The sequence below is a fragment of the Muntiacus reevesi genome, chromosome 1, assembly GCF_963930625.1.
Source record: "Muntiacus reevesi chromosome 1, mMunRee1.1, whole genome shotgun sequence".
Lineage (NCBI taxonomy): Eukaryota > Metazoa > Chordata > Mammalia > Artiodactyla > Cervidae > Muntiacus > Muntiacus reevesi.
In genome coordinates, this window is record NC_089249.1 from 28813617 (window position 1) to 28834113 (window position 20497).

Here is a 20497-nt window from a genome sequence, read left to right on the forward strand (position 1 = left end):
AATAAGTTGCATTAAATGTTTGTTTATATATACTTCTATAGTAGTTTGCAAAAATGCATTTAGGAAGATGTTATTTCAGTAGGCCTCTGGTATTGAAATCAAAATTCATTTTCTGTTCTGTCCCACCGTGCCTCTTTCTCACCAGGTAATCCTGCCCTGTTCTGGTTCTCAAGGCATATTTCTCTCTGGGGGAGCATCTCCTTCAACCTGGCTGTGTTCATCAACTTAGCTGTGGCTCTCTTCTACCCATTTGGGGATGATGGAGATGAAGGCAAGTGCTTGTCTGTCTTTAAATGATAAGTATCTTAGAGTCTAAAAACAATACTTTTGATGCATGCCTTAACTATTTAGACCTTCCCAGTTACAACAATTTCATTCTTGTTACATAGCTTTTCTTTATTCACTGGAAACAGAATGATTGTAAGTAGAATAGGCAGAAAATGATGGTCAATGTAAATATTTTTCAAGAAGTTTATATACAGAAGAGCTAGAAGAGCTATATTGATAAATAAGGCAAGGAAAAATATTTCTACCTTATTTTGTGAGCAGAAGCATTTTATGTATCATCTCAATCATATAAATACATGGAAAAGTGAGAGATGTATGCCAAAATGTTAATTGTGATTATCTTAAGTAGTGGAATCTCTATTTTACTCTCTTTTCTTTGTTTTTGGTATTGTCTTAAGGATTCTACAGTAAGCATGCAGGCAATTTGAAAAATAATTTTAAATGTACAGCATAAGGCCGATTATAATAATAGAGCACAAAGGATATTGAACATGAAGTTAATATTATCAGACTGCGAAAGCAATGACAAGAAAAATTATCCCATGTTAAGTGACATGGGAAATAATAGGAGAGATACACTAAAGGCTGTGGAAATTATTTTCTTTAAATCTGGCAAAAGAACGTGGGAGAATATGTCACAATCTGTATCCTGACTGGGATACAATCAGGTAGATAACTTTGGAATGGACATTGAAAAGAATGGCTCAGAGGACAGGATGAGAGATACCAGCAAATAATAACCACAAGATGCTTTTGTATCTCATCAGTTTATAGGATTATGTGAGAATTTAATGAGATGTCGTAGGTAAAGCATTAAGAATAGCAACTAGTAATCATATGATACCAAAAAATACAACTTGAATTTGCCACTCATCTTCAACCATTTACATAGCACTTACATTTTATCTGGGCTCCCTGGCGGCTCAGACAGTAAAGAATCTGCTTGCAATGCAGGAAACACAGGTTCTATTGGGGTTGGGAGATCCCCTGGAGAAGGAAATGGCAACCCACTCCAGTATTCTTGCCTGGAGAATTTCACGGACAGAGGAGCCTGGTGGCCTGTAGTCCATGGGGTCACAAAGACTCAGACACGACTGAGCAATTAACACTACTACTACTAATCATTTGATAAAGCTTAGTTGTTGTTACAAGGTCGTTACAGGAATATTAATACTACAAAGGGAAGCTCAGTGGAAAGGAGGGTATGAGAAAAGCCAGAGGTATTTAAACCTATTTCAGATGTGAGTAGGAAGGGGAGTGAGCAGGAAGGGAAATGGGAGTGCAGAAGTAATTTGCTATTTCTAAGGTCTGTTACAGATGGCAGATAGCAAAGTTCTAGCCTTTGGGTATAATCTGAGTAGTTATAGAAAGGTTTGATTTTTTTTTTTAGAAGGTATGCCAGTACTAATAAAAGAATATTTGACAAGGGAGTAGGTGTGTGAGTTAAATAGCAATGAACACGTAGCAACTATTTGGCCATCCATTGTGGGGAAGTTGCAAATACAGCAGGAAGTGGAAACAGCTGTCTTCACTGTGTTTAGTCTCGTTTACTGATGATAGCCCTCTTGGCACGAAAGAACATAACTTTCGTAAAGAGAGAAGCCCAGCCTGAAATGATAAATTAGTATCATCTGCACACGGAATGCTAACTAGATTGTAGCATCCTGGTAAATAGAGCATAAAGTCTTAGATATAGAAGCAGTTCTGGAAATTATCTAATATCAAATCATCACTGACACATAAAGAGGTGGAAGCCCAGAGAAGAATGGCAGATCTAAGACTAGACGGTTAAAGCATTTGTTTGTGCTCTCGGACTTTTCTGCAGGATGATTAGGTTAGAAGCGTGTCAGTAACAGGTGCCCCTTTATACAGAGGCATCATCTTCCCTAAGTTCTATTCCATGATATACCTTACAAGACCACCAGAGCCAAAGTATATAGCCTGTGCTGCCACCTGTTATACGTTAAATATGATGGTGATGGGCATGGGCACCCTCTGAACATCTACTCTTTACTCATTCAGGGGAAAGTAAAGCACCTGATACATTTTTCATACTTGTCTGACTAATAGCAGTTGTAATAGTATTGCTAATGAGATAATAGCAACTGTTATTGTTTACCGTTTCGATTGGATCAGGCCAAGTGCTAAGCACGTCACATACATAATTCCATGTAATCTTCCTGACGATTCTATAAAGTAAGTACTTCACCCTTCTGGAGGAAGAACTTGAGGCTTTGGAAGATTTGACCAGTAGTTCGGGAGTCTGGAAATACATACTTTTTAACAAGTTTCCCAAGGTGTCACTAATACAACCGGTCCTTGAACAAGAACTTGAAACTACATATATGGTAAAATTGGGAATGAGGCTCCAGCCTCAGAAAGAAGTAAGACCAACAAAAACAAGGCAGGAAGACAAGGTTTGTCCTCATCAGGCACAGGTGTGCACTTTACTCTTCAGATAGCACCGAATAGAGGCTAACAGCAGTAACCGAGGTGGAGGCTCACTCTAAGGTCTGGGTGTGGGTAAGGCACTAAGGGGAAGGGAAAGCATGTGCTGCCATTTTGGCAGTAAGGAATCCCAAGGTTATATTTGGGTAATCTGCTTACAGTTCTAGATGGGTTATTTCATTATAGCTCCATGAATAAGGTTACAGTTTTGATCAGGATTAGCTGAGCCTCTAACCTTCTGTTACATACTATGCATAGCTGGGAAGGCTGAGAAAGCAAAGTTAAGACTGATTACTATACTTGGCCATCAGAACTGGCTGGAGAAGGTAAATCTGTGCTGGATATGCACGTCTCTAACGCTGGATTTTGTCAAGCATAGGCTGGATGACTCCTTGGCTGGGACGCTTTGAGACAATTTAGAGATGAATTAGTTGATCATTAAGATTCCTTCCAAAAAAGTGCTACCAAAAATGATGGGAATGTGTCAAACAACACAGGATACAACTTGAAAGGTCTCCCAGTGGCCAAGTCTGTGGAAATTTTGAGATAAAAATAGTTACAGTAATACATAATAACCCTCAGAATAAAATAAGAATCCGGGAATCCATATTGGTAGAGGAGAAAGCTCTTCCTTACAATAGCATTCCTGTTAATCAGTGTAGAAGGAGTAATAGAAATAGAATGTTGCTGTTTGGCAAATTCCATATAACAGTAATAATCATCAGTGGATGCTGAAATTAATAGAGATGTGTTAGATGAGAAAGTATAATGAGAAACAGGATATTGATATAGTCAAAGTATTTCCCCATAATATACTTATTATGAAAGAGAGTGACTTTAAAGTGGAGAAATCACTTTAATTATGTGACCAGTGTTAATGTCACCAGTGAAGGGACACAGCAACATCAGGTGCCTCTTGACATGATGCGCTGACAAGGATACGGCATCTTTTGACAAAAATGCATAAAGTGAGGAAATTTCAGACAAATCCAGAATGAGAAATATTCTACAAAATAATTGTCCAGTACTCTTGAAGCTTGTGAAGTCAAAGAAGTACTGAGGAATTAAAAGAGACTAAGAGACATGACAGCTAAATGCAATGTGTGATCCTGGTTCAGAAAAAAAGACATGATTTTGGCAGTTCTTGAACTTTGAATAAAGGTGTTTAGATTAAAGTGTTTGTTATTCAGTCACTAAGTGTCCCACTCTTTGTGACTCCAGGGACTGCAGCACGCCAGGCTCCTCTGTCCTCTACCATCTCCTGGAGTTTATTCAAATTCATGTCCATAGAGTCAGTGATGGTCCAACCGTCTCATCTTCTGCTGTCCCCTTCTCCTGTTGCCTTCAATCTTTTCCAACGTCAGAGTCTTCTCCAGTGAGTCAGCTCTTCACATCAAGTGGCCAAAGTATTGGTGCTTCAGCTTCAGCATCAGGCCTTCCAACGAATATTCAGGGTTGATTTCCTTTAGGATTGACTAGTTTGATCTCCTTGCAGTCCAGGGACTCTCAACAGTCTTCTCCAGCACCACAATTTGAAAGCATCAGTTCTGTGGTGCTCAGCCTTCTTTGTGGTCCAACTCTATTAATGTCATATATCATATTAATTTCCAGACATTGATCATTGTTGTGTGATTATGTAAGGTGTCGATATTTGGGGAAGCCAGGTAAAGAGTCAATGAGAATTTTGTATTATATTTGCAACTGTAACATTAGTCAGAAAGAGTTATAAAATAAAAACTTAAAAAAGAAAAAATAAGTAAATATGAGGATTCCATCCAGCTCTGAGGTTCCTGTATTCTGGGTAGAAGTTGATCACAAAATCACCTGGTGAATCCTGAGCCAGAAAAAAAAACCTGTGGTCCAAATGGGCCATCTTTTCCAACCCTAGATCCTAATACAAGCTGCTCCGGAGTCACTTTGGCTAATGTGTTAGGTGAGGACAGAGAGGCTGGCAGCAGGGGGACTGGGCTGTGTATGCTGTCACCAAGGGTATTTTCCAGCCTGAACACACAGTGAGCTTGTGGGAATCACTTATGTCCAGATACCTGGTTCATGCTTACGTTATAATATTAACTGAGAGAACAGTGTCTGCCTTCAACCAGAGTAGTAGCATACGATAATAAAAGGAAGATACTTAGTGGAAGGTGATTCTCAGAGTACCAGCTTGTAAGACGTCCACCCTCCCAACCCCTACTGCCAATAATCTCCTTCCGTAGTCAGGCTTTGCAGAGCTTTCTTTGAATTTCTTCAAGAATCCAGGGCCTATTGGTGTGGCTGTAGATTTTGGTGTGGGTTTCCTTGTTTGGTTGATTAGTTTATATGCTTAACATGTGCTTCTCTAAAAATGAAACGTGCCAAAGTTAGGGAATGAGGTCATGCTGTTTGTGGCTGAAGCCACAGCTATCGATGCTAGGGAATCTCCGAGGTGTCCACTCAGAAGTTGAGCATTTCCATGCCAACCATCCCTGCCCAGTTTGGCAAAGGCAGAGGGGTTAGCAGAGAATTGTGCCTTCTTACATCCATTTAGCATGTGATTTATAAAAATACTGTGTTCAGATTTGGGATGTCATTCTTTTTCCCTCAGGTGCTTTGTGTTAAAGGAAATAAATCTTCAAGGTGATTTTAATTCATTCACCTTAATAACAACCACTGATAGAGTGTGGCTGGATGCCAGACACCGTGATCAACCCTAGAGATACAAACACTGGGAGAACTGACCTGGTCCTCAAGGAGCTTATAGTCTAGTTAAAGGATGAAGAAAGGAGTGAGACACAGTAGTAAAGAACACCCATAGATTTATCTAATTTGTGTTAGCCAGATTGGGAAACTCTTACAAGTCTCCGCTCGAGGCAGAGGAGTGGAGGGAGGGGAGTAAGATGCAGCATGTTTTATCAGTTAGCGGTACCCAACCTTTTTGACTTCCCTGGTGCCTCAGGGGTAAGAAATCTTCCTGCAATGCAGGAGAAATAGTTTGATTCCCAAGTTGGGAAGGTCCCCTGGAGGAAGGCAAGGCAACCCACTCCAGTATTCCTACCTGCAGAATCCCATGGACAGAGGAACCTAGTGGGCTACAGTCCTTGGGGTTGCAAAGAGTTGGACATGACTGAAGCGACTTAGCATGCACACACAACCTTTTTGGCACCAGGGACCAGTTTCATAGAAGACAATTTTTCCCTAGACCATGGGATATGAGCTATGGAGAGTGACTGTAAATATAGATGAAGTTTCACTTGCTCAGTACTGGTTTGTGGCCCAGGGTTTGGGAACCCCTGCTATAAATAAACTTGAAACAAGTCAGTGTGAAGTAGATAGGAGAGTAGAATTGAAGTCTCCAGTGTTTCTATTTGAATTTTCTTTTATTAAGGACAAGTGTTATACTCTAATATTTTAAAATATATAGAGTGAATTCTTAAATTTTTTTCTATTATAAAGTAATACATGATCATTATAGAAAAGTAATACAAATATCAAGAAGACAGTCCCCTCTTTCCACCCTTAATGGATAAAAAAATGGCTTTGACAGTCTACTGTCTTCTAAAGTTTGTCAGAGGATTTCAGTTTATTTTTCTAGCTGAAGATCAAATCTTCAGCTAAAAACCAATGTGATCATTCTTACAAAATATAATTACAAATTGTTGTCAATTGACAATAGTGTAAATGGCCATTTAAGTAACTTTTAAATTTATTTACTCTTCACAAATACATATTTAACATTAAACTATGTGCAGGGTACTAAGCTAGACACTGTTTGAGTTCTCCCTGCAAAGGGATCAAATATCCAGTTTGAAGTTCATGGTTGTAATTTCTTATTGGATCAAGAGAAAATCTCAGCGAGCCAGATACTGTCTGAGAAAGGGTGGTCAAGTTGTGATTAGCTTATCAGGCATTAGTGACAATGCACAGTGTGATTAGCAGTGCCAAAGTTGAGACTTTTAAAATAAGAATGTCACACCAAGACATTACTTATGAATCATACTGAAGAATCTAGTGACTGGATTAGAGTTAAGTGTGCAAAGATATTGGCAGTTTTATTAAACTTAAGAGTGAAGCTCCACAACTTGGGGAATTTATAACTAGGGATTGACTTACTCAAAACGAGCTCACAGATTATGTTTCTGTTTATAGTCAACAAGTAATCGGTGCTTCCCAGGTGGCACTGGTGGTGAACCTGCCTGCCAGCGCAGGAGATGTAAGAGACTTGGGTTTCATCCCTGGGTCAGGAAGATCCCCCAGAGGAGGGAATGGCTACCCACTTCAGTATTTTTGTCTGCAGAATTCCATGGACAGAGGAGCCTGGTGGGTCATGGGGTTGCAAAGAGTCAGACACGACTAAGCAGCTAGCACTTTTACTTTCACACACACACATATATATATAAATACACTTGTGTGTTTTAACAGTGAGCGTTTAGGTGTGTTTCATTAAAGAATGGATATTTTACATTCCGAATCTATAACTTTAAAACGCTTTTTAAGCTTTATTTATTTATTTTTGGCTGTGCTGGGTCTCCATCGCTGCTCACGGGCTTTCTCTAGTTGTGGCGAGCAGGGGCTACTCTTCACTGCAGTGAGAGAGCTTCTCATTGTGGTGGCTTGTGTTGTTGCAGAGCACGCAGACTTCAGTCGTTGCAGCACTTGGACTCCCAGACTCTAGAGCACAGACTCAAGAGTTATGGCACAAGGGCTTAGTAGCTCAGAGGCATGTGGGGTCTTCCTGAATCAGGAATTGAACCCATGTCTCCTGCATTGGCAGGCAGATTCTTTACCCCTAAGCCACCATGAGAACTTGCTAATAATTTAACAGGACAAGATATGAGTTCAGTGCCTGATTCCAAATGACTTACCTGAACTAGTGGAAAATCCCTGTTTTGTCATCTCCCCTCTGACTTCATCAGCCTGAATACACATGTTTGAGGTCTAATCAGCCCAAGAGTGTTCCCCCTTAATTTACTTCTGCAAATATAGCATCACTTGACCTTCGGAGGGGGATTCCTTGAATACACATGTCAGTGCAGACATCAATGAATTGTCCTTTTAAAAAAAGGAAATGTATTTATAAACCCCTTCTGGGGCCATTTCTAAAGAAACTTTTGTTGCAATGGAGTTTGGTTTTGAAACATTTGGAGTTTTTATTTTCTGATAAAGTAAATAGTTGAACATTATTTTTAGATGTTGAGAAATATATACATATACATATGTATTCATATACATATGTATTCATACACATAAAGGCACTTGTGTGTTTTAACAGTTAAAGCTTAGGTCTGTTTCATTAAAAACTAAAGAGTGTGCATTCTGAATTCTTTAATATAATATAAAAGCTTGATTATATTAAAACAGGACAAGGTATGAGTTCAGTGCCTGATTCCATTTGATTTAGCTGAATAGTTGATGGCCATTAATCATGCATTTTGAATTAAGATTCCCAAAATGAGAAACCCCTGTCCAAAGCATCTAGCATGACTCCCATTGGAAAGAAAGACACACAAGTTTCAGAACTAATATAAGGAGCATTAACTAGTGAGTATTTAAGCAGCCTAGGATTCATCACAAGCTTTCTGGAAATGTAGATGGTGCTAGTGGTAAAGAATCCACCTGCCAACTCAGGAGACTTAAGAGACGGTGGTTCGATCCCTAGGTCCAGAAGATCCCCTGGAGGAAGAAATGGCAACCTGCTCCAGTATTCTTGCCTGGAAAATCCCATGGACAGAGGAGCTGGGGGTGGGAGGGGGCTACATTCCATAAGATCATGAAGAGTCAGACAGCACTGAGTGTCTGAGTACAAGAAATAATGAATAATGTGTACAAAGACATCTCCTCTAAATATAAGTGCATTCAGTTCAGTCACTCAGCCGTGTCCAACTCTGTGAACCCACGGACTGCATCACGCCAGGCCTCCCTGTCCATCACCAACTCCTGGAGCTTACCCAAACTCATGTCCATCGTGTCGGTGATGCCATTCAATCATCTCATGCTCTGTCATCCCCTTCTCCTCCTTCCTTCAATCTTTCCCAGCATCAAGGTCTTTTTCAATGAGTCGATTCTTCACATCAGGTGGCCAAAATATTGGAGTTTCAGCTTCAGCATCAGTCATTCCAGTGAATATTCAGGACTGATTTCCTTTAGGATGGACTGGTTGAATCTCCTTGCCGTCCAAGGGACTCTCAAGAGTCTTCTCCAACACCACAGTTCAAAAGCATCAGTTCTTCAGTGCTCAGCTTTCTTTATAGTCCAACTCTCACATCCATACATGACTACTGGAAAACCCACAGCTTTGACTAGATGGACCTTTGTTGGTGAAGTAATATCTCTGCTTTTTAATATGCTGTCTAGGTTGGTCATAGCTTTTCTTCCAAGGAGCAAGCGTCTTTTAATTTCATGGCTGCAGTGACCATCTGCAGTGATTTTGGAGCCCAAAAAAATAGTCTGTCACTGTTTCCATTGTTTCCCCATCTATTTGCCATGAAGTGATGGGACCAGATGCCATGATCTTACTTTTCTGAAGGTAGAGTGGGTTACTTTGAAATTCAGTGTCTTACAACTTGTCTTGCTCTATTAAATGAAATTGGTTCAGTTCTGTCCCTCAGCCATGTCTGATTCTTTGTGACCCCATGGACTGCAGCACACCAGGCTTTCCTGTCCATCACCAACTCCTGGAGCTTGCTCAAGCTCATATCCATCGCGTTGATGATGCCATCCAACCATCTCATCCTTTGTTGTCCCCTTCTCCTCCTGCCTTCAATCTTTCCCTGCATCAGGGTCTTTTCCAATGAGTCAGTGCTTCACATCAGGTGGCCAAAGTATTGGAGTTTCATATATATAAAATAGAGTGGCAAATGATTTAACATGTTCCAGTTTTGTTCTTAGTGAAAATAAACTCCTTCTACATTTTACAGGTACTCTTTCACCGTTGTTCTCAATTCTCCTCTGGATAGCAGTGGCAATCTGCACATCTATGCTGTTTTTCTTCTCCAAGCCTGTGGGTATTCGGCCATTTCTTGTGTCAATAATGCTCAGGTCAATATATACAATAGGTCTTGGGCCTACATTAATACTTCTTGGTGCAGCAAATGTAAGTACTTTATTTAGTTTTGTACTGTTTTAGATTAATTAAAAGTGTACTAAATATAAAAATGTAGCTCTATACTTTAACTCTGTAAATAAATTCTAATTTATTGTAAATCCAAATTAAATTGAGTTTAATGTGTACCTTCTTCATTGACTTTTTAGAGAAAGAAAAATTGGCAAGTCAAAATTTTGTATATTTTAGGATGGTAGCATCTGGGTCATGACCCAGTTCTGCAGTCAATTTAACCCAATCCAATTTTAATGCCTTTGGCATCCTATTTGGGCAGCTATTGACAAAAATGACTCTGAACCACTGTTAACATTCTAAAGTAACTTCTAAATCATCCAAGAAAGATTAAATTATATTCAGTAGAATTTTAGAAGTGAGTGTCTTTTGTAAAATGACCAAAGGAAAGGGATCGCAATAAGAGAAAATATGAAATTGGGCTTTTTTAATGTGAACAACACCTGTTAACTTGTGAAAGGCATAGATGAGATTAAGTTTTTTTCACTGAATTTTAAAATATTAGAACAAGGGAGCACATTTCACAACCTTACTAGGTAAGCTTGGGATAAGTAAGCCAGACTACTATTACACATAGCAGTAATTTTGCCCAAGTGATAAAATTTTAAAGGGACTAAACAACTTTCTGTATGTCGCAGATGAAAAGGAACATTAAGAAACAATACATCACCAGGTTAATGAAAGAGGAAGTTGCCTTGTAGGCAAATAAATCTTGCTAATATGTCCACTGAATACCTAAGTACTTTCTACACTTTTAACTGGGTTTCTGGCATAAGGTCCTATATTCTGGTATCTGTGTATCTGTATCTGGTATCTCCCCTTCTACATAAGTTCTTAAGAAGAATGAGTAATCATTCAAAGTCTGAAACATGATTGGTACCCAGCAAATATTTCTTAACTAAATTAAGTAATGAGTGAGTAGATGAATGAGTGAAAGATTATCTTTGTATTCTTACACATTTACAGTGCCACACCATAAAAAAATGTGGCAAATATGTATTATAAATGAAATAATCAACCAAGGTTTTGAGAATTATAAAGCTGAGCTAGTATGGCCAAATCTATGTTTCTGATCTCTATTATAATTCTTCAAAAATTGAACATGATATATATGACAGATACATACATATATATGTGGTGGATACATATATACATATACAAATATGGCAGATATACTTATCTGTCTGACCTGGCATGCTGCAGTCCATGGGGTCGCAAAGAGTCAGACAGGACAGGGTGACTGAACTGAACTGATATGACAGATCTATTTATATGTTTATATATGTTAAACTAGAACATTCAGGTCACCATATTACCAATTATCCCTCAATCATTGTGAATAAAGTGTGAGGCGAACGTGATAACCACTACACTATGGAAACAGGACACCCTGAATAAAGTGAAGTGTACTATACATACAAAGAGTTTATCAGTAAAAATTCTGTAAAGTACCAAATATATTTTTCTGTAAGTTTCTTGAGGGCAGAGGTTGTCACATTCATAGATATAATCCTGTCTACCTCACTCCTTGCCCCATTTTACTTTACCTTAACACCTAGCACTTAAATATTCAAAAATGGTTTACATGAACTGAACTTGCACTTTTTGTGCTTTGGAAATAAGCTAATTTTGCAATATTTCCAGCAGGTGAGTTAAGGAATCTTCATGACTTTGTCTGATTTTTTCTAAGCCTGTTACTACTTCCAGTTTATTATTTTTTTCTTTAAAAAATACAATGACTATTGAACTCTATTATTTGAAGAAGCAAATAGTATACATAAACTAGTAGCTGATTCTCAATAAGACATTAATCTAAGTGAGAAAATTCAAATTTGATCAGTGAAATAATAGCTAGACAGAGTTAGACCCAAAATAACAGCATATATTGATTGGGTCTCCAATAGAGGATTTATGTTCTTGTCATCCAGAAGCTTCAAGAATACATAAAGAAATAAGGAATAACATTTTAAAGTCTATTGGGAAAACCGAAAACATTGGGAGTATTTTCCCCCTCAGGAGACTGGATAAAAAGATAACTTCTGCCTAGTTTGGTGAAAATAGTTCCACCATAAGAAATGGCTATTTGTTTGACTGACAAGTTTTATACTTTAATTTCTTCATGAGAAGAAATCTACCTGGAGATAAAACTTTCTTATTAACTTTGTCAATCTGTGGGTACTTTAAAAGCATTCAGAGCATAAAACTCTTGTTTGCACAACCCCTAATTAATGCATTATTATCTGCCTATCTAGAGCATGTTGACTGAAAAAAAAAATTATCAGTTTTCATTTGGGACAAATTAAATGGAATAATTGTAATTTTGATATGATAAATATTGATAGAGTTTTTATCTATAGTTTTGATATTATACAGTTTAATAGAAATGTTTTAGTGAATATCATTTATCTTAACATTTAACGTACAGGATCATTACAGAACTATCTATGGTTTACCATTTCCTGGGAGGTAGGGGGAAAAAGAAAATAAATCAGTTGTGTTTGTACCTTTGATTTTAACATATTTAGTAACTTAATTTGCTCTTAAAACATTGCATTGTATAACAGGTGGAACTATAATTACTAAAGTTATAAGTATCAGAAACAGGGAAAAAATGTCTACCTGAGAGTCAAGACAGTGAGAATCAGAATTTCAGACCTTTGGCAAATAGCATGCCTCTGAATTTCATTCTTTTCATCAGTAAAATGAGTTGTTGAGAAGATCAGTTCAGGAGATTGGTGTGAAGATTTAAAAAAGAACAGCAGCAGTAGTGACGATAAAACAGCGATGAAGGTCAGTGTTTACTAGGTACCTACTGTGTGACGTAGGATTTAGTTCTAGAACGTTGCTGTAGTGATGGTTACAGTGTTTGTGTTTTGGTTCGCAGGAACTTTGTTCTGACTCAGTGTCTTTCACAGTTTTAAGCAAATACAGAAAGTTCCTTTTTGGGAAAAGGAATCAAGTAGGAGGAAAAGCCTCAATCTGTGTTCTGAGCACTTCATATTATCAGTTTTTGCTTATCATGATGCTTCATCTCTACTAGGTTCTAAAAATTGAAGTTTTATTTAGCTTGCAGATAGCTTCTCTTGTCTTGTCACAGGGGTTAGTAATCTCAGTCGTTGAGATGCTTAAAAAATTCAAATGTTTTTCTCTGTTATAAAAGCCTATCTTATAACCCAATACAGTTTTCTTCCCATCCTCTGTATTACAATCTTAGCTATGGGTACTGGAAATTAACATTATTTTGGCAAATATAAACACTTTTTAACAATTTGGGATCACTTAATATTTTTTTATACTGTTAAATTTATTTGTAAATTTCATTTTAGTAATGATAATATTTCCAGTTGCATGGATATTATATAATTTATTTAACCATCCCATTAATTCTTATTATTCATATTTTTTAGATTATTTTTATAATAAATAATAATACAATATATATCTGTGAAAGATGTATTCTGAGTCAAAATATTCCTATTCTCTTCGTTTCTCTCTCTCACACACACACACACACTCTCTCTCTCTCTCTGTGTTTTTCTTATACTCACTGAGGCACCTACTTCTGATATTCAGTTGCAGAGACAGAAAACCACTCCAGTGCTGGGAGAATACTATTAATAGCATGTATTGAATTTAGTAAGAGACACTACAGTTTATACCACCCTTGTTTACTGTACTGTTTTGTTGACAATTTAAAAGTTTTCTTGGGTGATTTTGACTACATAACAATTTTACCTTAGGCTTTGACAACTGGGGAACCTTATCCTGCCCATGTAACATCACTGAAATAGAAATTTTTGAATCAAATAATCTCATTTTTAGTTAGAAAGTTAATGGTTGATGAACATATGGTAATATAGTTAAACTATAGTTCAAGATGGTAAGTTTAGTTTTGCTTTTCAATAAACAGTAGACAACCTTCTTTTACTATAATTTATTCCTAGGAAATAAATAGGAACAATGTAAGATGGGGATGGAATTACCCATCAGGAATACACAGTCAAATAACAAATAGGATAATATAAAGGCAGCTGGAAATTTCTGGGATCACATGAAATAGCAAAATTTAAAGAACACCACTTTGAATTCTAGAGCTATGAGGCACCTTCAGGCTTTTTCCCTTCTAGTCATTACATTTTAGAAATAAGTATATATACATCCTATAGAGACCAGGAGGATTTACCAGAGTAATTAATGACAGAGATAAGACTGGAGCCCAGTGGCCCAATTTCTAAGCCAGGGTCTTTCCACTATACTGTGCTGTTAAAAGTTTTGCAAAGACACGTCAATTAAATGTAATGTATCTGTGAAACTATTGCTATACTGTATAGTTAATTTACTTAGTTAAAACTAATGAACTTATTTTAGTGTACATTAATTAACAAGCGAGCATTAATTTTGCTATTGTAGAAGACATTCATAAATCTTTGGATGATGTGCCACTTTTAAAAGGCTGTACAGAGAGTTTACATTACTACTCTTTCTCTCCCCCACCCACCACTTTTTCCTCCCAATCATCACATAATTTATCCCATTCTTAATTAAAAATATTGTTGTTGCCATTCAGTCACTAAGTTGTGTCTGACTCTTTGTGACCCCATGGACTGCAGCATGCCAGGCTTCCCTGTCATTCACTATCTCCAGGAGTTTGTTCAGACTCATGTCCATTGAGTTGATGATGACATCCAACCATCTCATCCTCTATCACCCCCTTCTCCTCCTGCCCTCAATCTTTCCCAGCGTCAGGGTCTTTTCCAGTGAATCAGCTCTTCACATCAGGTGGCCAAATTACTGGAGCTTCAGCTTCAGCATCAATCCTTCCAATGAAAAATATTGGGTTAGCTAAAATGTTTGTTTGGGTTTTTCCATAAGATCTTACAGGAAAACCCAAACAAAACTTTTTAGTCAACCCAATATATCAAGGGCAACTTTGAAGAATAGACAGAGAACAAAAAAATACATGGGATAGTTATGATCATTTATATTGGTATTTGTGTGCTGACTGAAAGGTCCTTTCAACAGCAGTTCAGAAGAGGATGGCCTTTTTAAAATTAATTTTTATTGGAGTATAGATGCTTTGCAGAGTTTTGTTAGTTTCTGCTGTACGCAAAGTGAATCAGCTAGGTGTTTACACATATCCCCTCTTTTTTGGATTTCCTTCCCATTTAGGTCACTGCAGATTGAGTCGAGCTTCGTGAGCTATATAGTATGTCCTCACTAGTTATCTATTTTATGCATAGTGTAAATAGTGTATACATGTCATCCCAGTCTCCCAATTCATCCCACTCCCCCTTTCCCTCTTTGGTGTCCATGTGTTTGTTCTCTATGTCTGTGTTTCTGTTTTGCAAATAAGATCATCTGTACCATTCTTCTAGATTCCACATATATGTGTTAATATACAATGTTTGTTTTTCTGAGGATGGCCTTTTAACCCACCTTGCCCAGTTCCCACACTCCCCATTTATTGTTGCCCACATGGACCCTTGCCATAGAAGCAATGATTGCCCACATGATGGTATTGACAAAGGAAGGACCAGTTAGTGTCCAGTAAGTCATGATATGTAAAAGGAGAATGTTCTTGTAACTTCTTTGTTTCCGTGAATATTCCCAGCTTTCATGGAAAATGTTCAATAAGACTAGTTCACAAAGTACAAGGTCATGGGCAGGAAAAACCAGTGTTCAAGTTCTTTCCTACCCAAATCATTTATATTTGCACTTATTTCTTCATGGTATGAACACTTAAAAAGACCTCAAATTCCTTGTTTCTGTCCTGTGCAGAAATAGCTGGCTGCCACTACCAGTATCAATTCTATCAAGAGAGCAGGAGCATGTCCATCAACATCAAACTTTAGGTCAAAGTTCAGAAAAATTAACTTGAAACCAATAAGGCTAATATTTATTTTTCATGCAAAAATGGCAGAGGCCCTTTGAGGCAGAAGTGTGTCCTTGCTTTTGCATCATTTGAGAAGTGAAATATATTGCTCTTTTTGAGAACTTGAATTCAGTATATCCCTTTTACTTAGTATAAAGGATGTGTACATAGTTTTCATGCCTAACTTTTTATGACTCAGTTTAAAGACACAATATATAAATAATTTGTCTGCAGCATATCATTCATCCTCCTGAAAAGTCATAATTTTAATCTTTAACTTCATTTTTGTTGAACTTCTTATTTCTGTTTCATATTAACGATTTGGGTGAATGAATTAAACTTGCTCTTGGATAGTAAGCATAAAAACATCCATTAATACTGTAGCTATATTTAATAGTAATGTCAAGATATGATGATGCAACACTAGTGAAGTAAAACTTCATTTGACACTATTCAAGTTGTTAGCAAGATGATGAAATTGATAAAGTCAATTGTTTAATTAACATGGAGCAAACTTAGGAAAGGTTTGAAGCTTTTAATTGCTATGCTGTTGATTTGGTTTGCTTATCTTCACAAGGTGCAGTGATAAGCCATTTCTCATTTTATCTGTATTGATTTGGACTTCAGAAAGTTGAAGGAAAGATTTTTCAACTTCTCAAATTTTAGTTCTGCCCAAAATGTTATTTATTCTCCTTCTTATGTTATTCCAAATCATTCCATAAGACAATTTCTTTCATATACATTGAAAAATCTGTAGTGTTGCAAGAGCAAGCTGTTTTCCTGAAGTTAGGTTTGGACACATAAAGACAAATATGGTACTGTTAGAAAATTTTTAAGGACTCGGGGAATGATTTGGAAGAACTAACTGAAATTTTGAAGCCTGTAATTCTTTCCTTGATAACTAAATGGAAAAATTAGTCTTTCCATTGATAAATAATGCAGTGATTCTAGAACCAAATAGATGGCACTAAGTTTATGATAGCCATGTTCTTTGGAAATCATTGCATGCGTCATTGTTATTGCCCAAAAACCTCAGTATAAATTTATATATTTAAAATTATGCCACAGAAGGCAATTTTAAATGTAGTTTTAATTTAAATATTAAATATTCTACGTGATACCAAGCATAATAAACACTCCAAAATGCTTACTGAGTAATTAACATACATACAGCTTAGAAGATACATGCAAGTTTTATATCTATTTTAATATAGGTAGATAAATATATTTTTTATGAATGCAGAGTAAATTAAAAAATAATTTTTAATTGCATACTTGTTTAAAATAATATTCAGTGGAGAAAATCCAGGATAAAAAAATCCAGGACAAATCTCTGGTTGCTTTCTGAAAATGTATTTTTCTGTTTCATTTATAGTATAATTAAAACATTGCATGTATTACTGTTAATATGGAAGATATAGTAAGTAATATTTCAAGAGTCATTGTACTAAGGACTTCATATGCGTTATGAATTATTTAATTCTTTGAAGAGTTCTCTGAGGTGGAAATTCCTTTATTCTAATTTTTGACAAGAAACATCCAAAGCCTGTGGTGGCGTGGCCTGGATCAGATGATAGTAGTGGGAAAGCTGAGATTTAAATTCAGGTCTGTCTTGATTGCAGAGCTGGGTCTCTTAATCACTCTTGCTCCCTTTTCCTGGAATTGCAGAGAATACAAGGTTTGTCTGTCTGGTGTTTACATGTAGATTTGTAAGCAGTGTTGAAAAATTACAAAATGAGAAATCATCAAAGAAAACCACAGACTTTGGGAATAATAGGTTTTGTCAATGACCTGCTATTTTTGTGAGCTTCACCAGTATGAGTAAGACAATAAAATCAAATCTTTTCCTCCCTTTAGCTTTGTAATAAAATAGTGTTTCTGGTGAGTTTTGTTGGAAATCGTGGTACATTCACCCGAGGCTACCGAGCGGTCATCCTGGATATGGCCTTTCTCTACCACGTGGCATATGTCCTGGTTTGCATGCTGGGTCTCTTTGTCCATGAATTCTTCTATAGCTTCCTGGTGAGTACATCTCTATGTGGACGGTCACTGCTGAAAAACATACACAATGCTGCTGCTTCTTATGCTTTTCTCTTTGATTTTTTTAAGCAGAGTCTGGCATTGAGGACAAATTATGTTATTTTTAGACTTGCCTAGGAAAATCATGCATTGCTATTATTTTTAGTCTTTTTCTCTGAGATACTACATAGGTGGTGCAATTCTTTATGTACTCTCTGAGACCCAGCACTTGACCCAGGCTTCGTGTAGCGGGCTGCTTTGGGTTTTAAGCACATCATATTAGCTTAGAGATTCTTGAGCAAGAAAAGGGATTTATTTTCTTGATACTGAATTCATTGTATTTATTTATAATGCCAAATATTTTGTATATCTTTAAAATGGCATATAAATAAGCTGAGAGGGAAAGCCGACAAAGCAAGAAGACAATGAGTTGTTTTAAGGACAGTCATAGTTTCAGATTTAACATGGCATTGTTGTTAAACTTATTTACATATATCTGTTCATTAGATGGACTCGCAGATTTCTTCTAAAGTTGTACTTTGGTTTTGGTTTTGGTTTTTGTTGATTATCAGTTTTCCTTCCTGCATATATGTTCTCTAACTATAAGCCAGGAGAGGAGTCGATGCAAGTATATGATAATGTTTTGAACCTTAGAGCATTACCAGGTTAGCATTATGACGCCATGAGAGCAATTTCTTTATATCTTTAGCTCACAGCTGACGTGCAGAGGAGAACACTACCCAGTAAAATAATTCCTAAAAAACAAGCTGAAGATCTAAAAACATTATCTTGACTGGTTTGCTTTGATCATGAGAGGCAAATCCATAGTTTCCTGCCGTCCTGTTATCCAGAACAGCCATGTAGGAGGATTCAACAAGAGGCTACATTTTCATTTACCCTAAAGCAATCGAAAGAGCCACAGTGAAGAGTGGATTTGTCCCTTATCAACATAAGGATACAAAATTATATTCTAGGCAGTTAAGTTAGATTAGTATTCAGCAATCAAAAGTAGATTTTTTTTTCCTGATCCTGGGATGCAAATGAATATCTTTTCTGCTCTGATTCACCATAAAACTTCCATTTCAAAAAATCTGCCTATGATATTTAATGATATTTGATAGACAAATTATATCATGTATTATATATAATAGGTTATAGGTAATACCCAGAACCTCTGACTGTAATATGTAAAATTTATGACAGTGTTTTTTGTGCTTCAGCCTCCCTATTTATAAAATGGATAGGTTTAGTATGAGAGACTAGTGATACCAAGACCCATTAAAGAAATAATATGAAAAACATGTGAAATGATGTATGTAACTCTGCATTATTGAAGGGAAGGTTTTTGACAAAATAAAGGTATATTTGAATTATTATATGAGTTATTAGTAGTAATATTACTTTTAATTTGTGTTAATCTTATTTTCTATTTGCATTTTCCTCATCTTTCATCTCTCAAATTGTATAACACTGATGCTAATTTGTCTTCATTGGGTTGATTATAAAAGGGTATATTTCATTTTCATGTTTAGAGTACTAAAAGGACATTTTATTGAATGTAGTGCTAAAATGGTATTTCAATGTATTTTTAAGTATTTTTATATTTTAAAAATATATGAATATGCACTCTCAGTTATGTCCACAAATGCCCAGGCATCCTTTAACCTAATAAAAACCACACTCTGGATTTTCAGAAATAAACAGAAGGAACCATTCATCTGTCTAATGTCAATACCTTTGCCTTCTCAAACTTCTGATTCCATACATATGGAATGGGGCCCAAAAGTATGTACTTTTTAGCAAGCATCCCATCAGCTTCTGAAAACTAGAAACTTTCAGAAGCTATCCAGAAATGAACTGGATATTTTGCCAGACCTTTTCTTTCAGCCACTGTTCAACTGAGGAAAACTCTCCTTTCTGTCAACTAAATGTTTAAATAAGTTAAATAAGCCAGGTCAATAATTTGGAAGCTGAATCAGCATTGCTTAATTTGTCTTCATGGAAGAATATGGACTTTATTTCTAAATGTTATAGCTCCCTTCTGAGATAAACAGATAGCAAAATAGTTAAGCACATGTTTTTATGTTTGACCACCATAAAATATCAGTGTCTTAAGGTGAGCAAACAAGTTAATATCATTACAGCAATTATTTGCACAGCTGCAATTAAATTGGTAAGTAACCATATAAGCCTCAGTACTTAGAAAAACAGTGTACAAAGCCCTGATGTTTCTGAAAGGATGAGTGACACTGATAATTGATCATTTAAACCAGTTCAGAAATTCTAATCTCTGCCCACAGATAGTAGAAGACAAATCCAATTATTCCAGTGTTAAAAATACTATTCATTTCCATACTGCTATTTATGCCTTCTTTAAAGTAACTGTTAATTTATTGCTTTTAACCAGCTTTGATAATAAAATAGGTACTTTCTGATGTTTAATTTCAACATTATAATATAACAATAAAATTTTCCTTAATGTTGACAACAGATAGCAAGCACATACCTAGGTTCTTAATTAGAGCATAGATTTTCTACTACTAAATACAAAATTGATAGTAACCCATTAGAGGAAATAAATTAGCACTGTGTATTATACTTTTGTTTCCACGAGTATATACTGAAGTAATAGATTTTGCCCTCATTCTACCTGTTTAACTAAGAAAGATGTTTATGTTTCTCAAATATTTTTAAATTGCATACTTTTTCTATTAATATTATAGTGGGCTCATAAAATTGAATTCTTGTCATCTCACCTGTAATCCCTTAATTAAACAATA

At 36.3% G+C, this 20497-nt stretch overlaps 1 protein-coding gene across 2 annotated transcripts in view; it reads left to right on the plus strand.

The window, feature by feature from the left end:
* The window catches only part of ITPR2 (inositol 1,4,5-trisphosphate receptor type 2), a 562671-nt gene that overhangs the window by 444759 nt on the left and 97415 nt on the right, over positions 1-20497 (plus strand). For both annotated transcript variants that reach the window (XM_065940048.1, XM_065940056.1), the window contains 3 exons: positions 146-271; positions 9630-9805; positions 17556-17720. In XM_065940048.1, coding sequence (XP_065796120.1) covers positions 146-271; positions 9630-9805; positions 17556-17720 — 467 coding nt within the window. The remainder of the gene's footprint in view (positions 1-145; positions 272-9629; positions 9806-17555; positions 17721-20497) is intronic.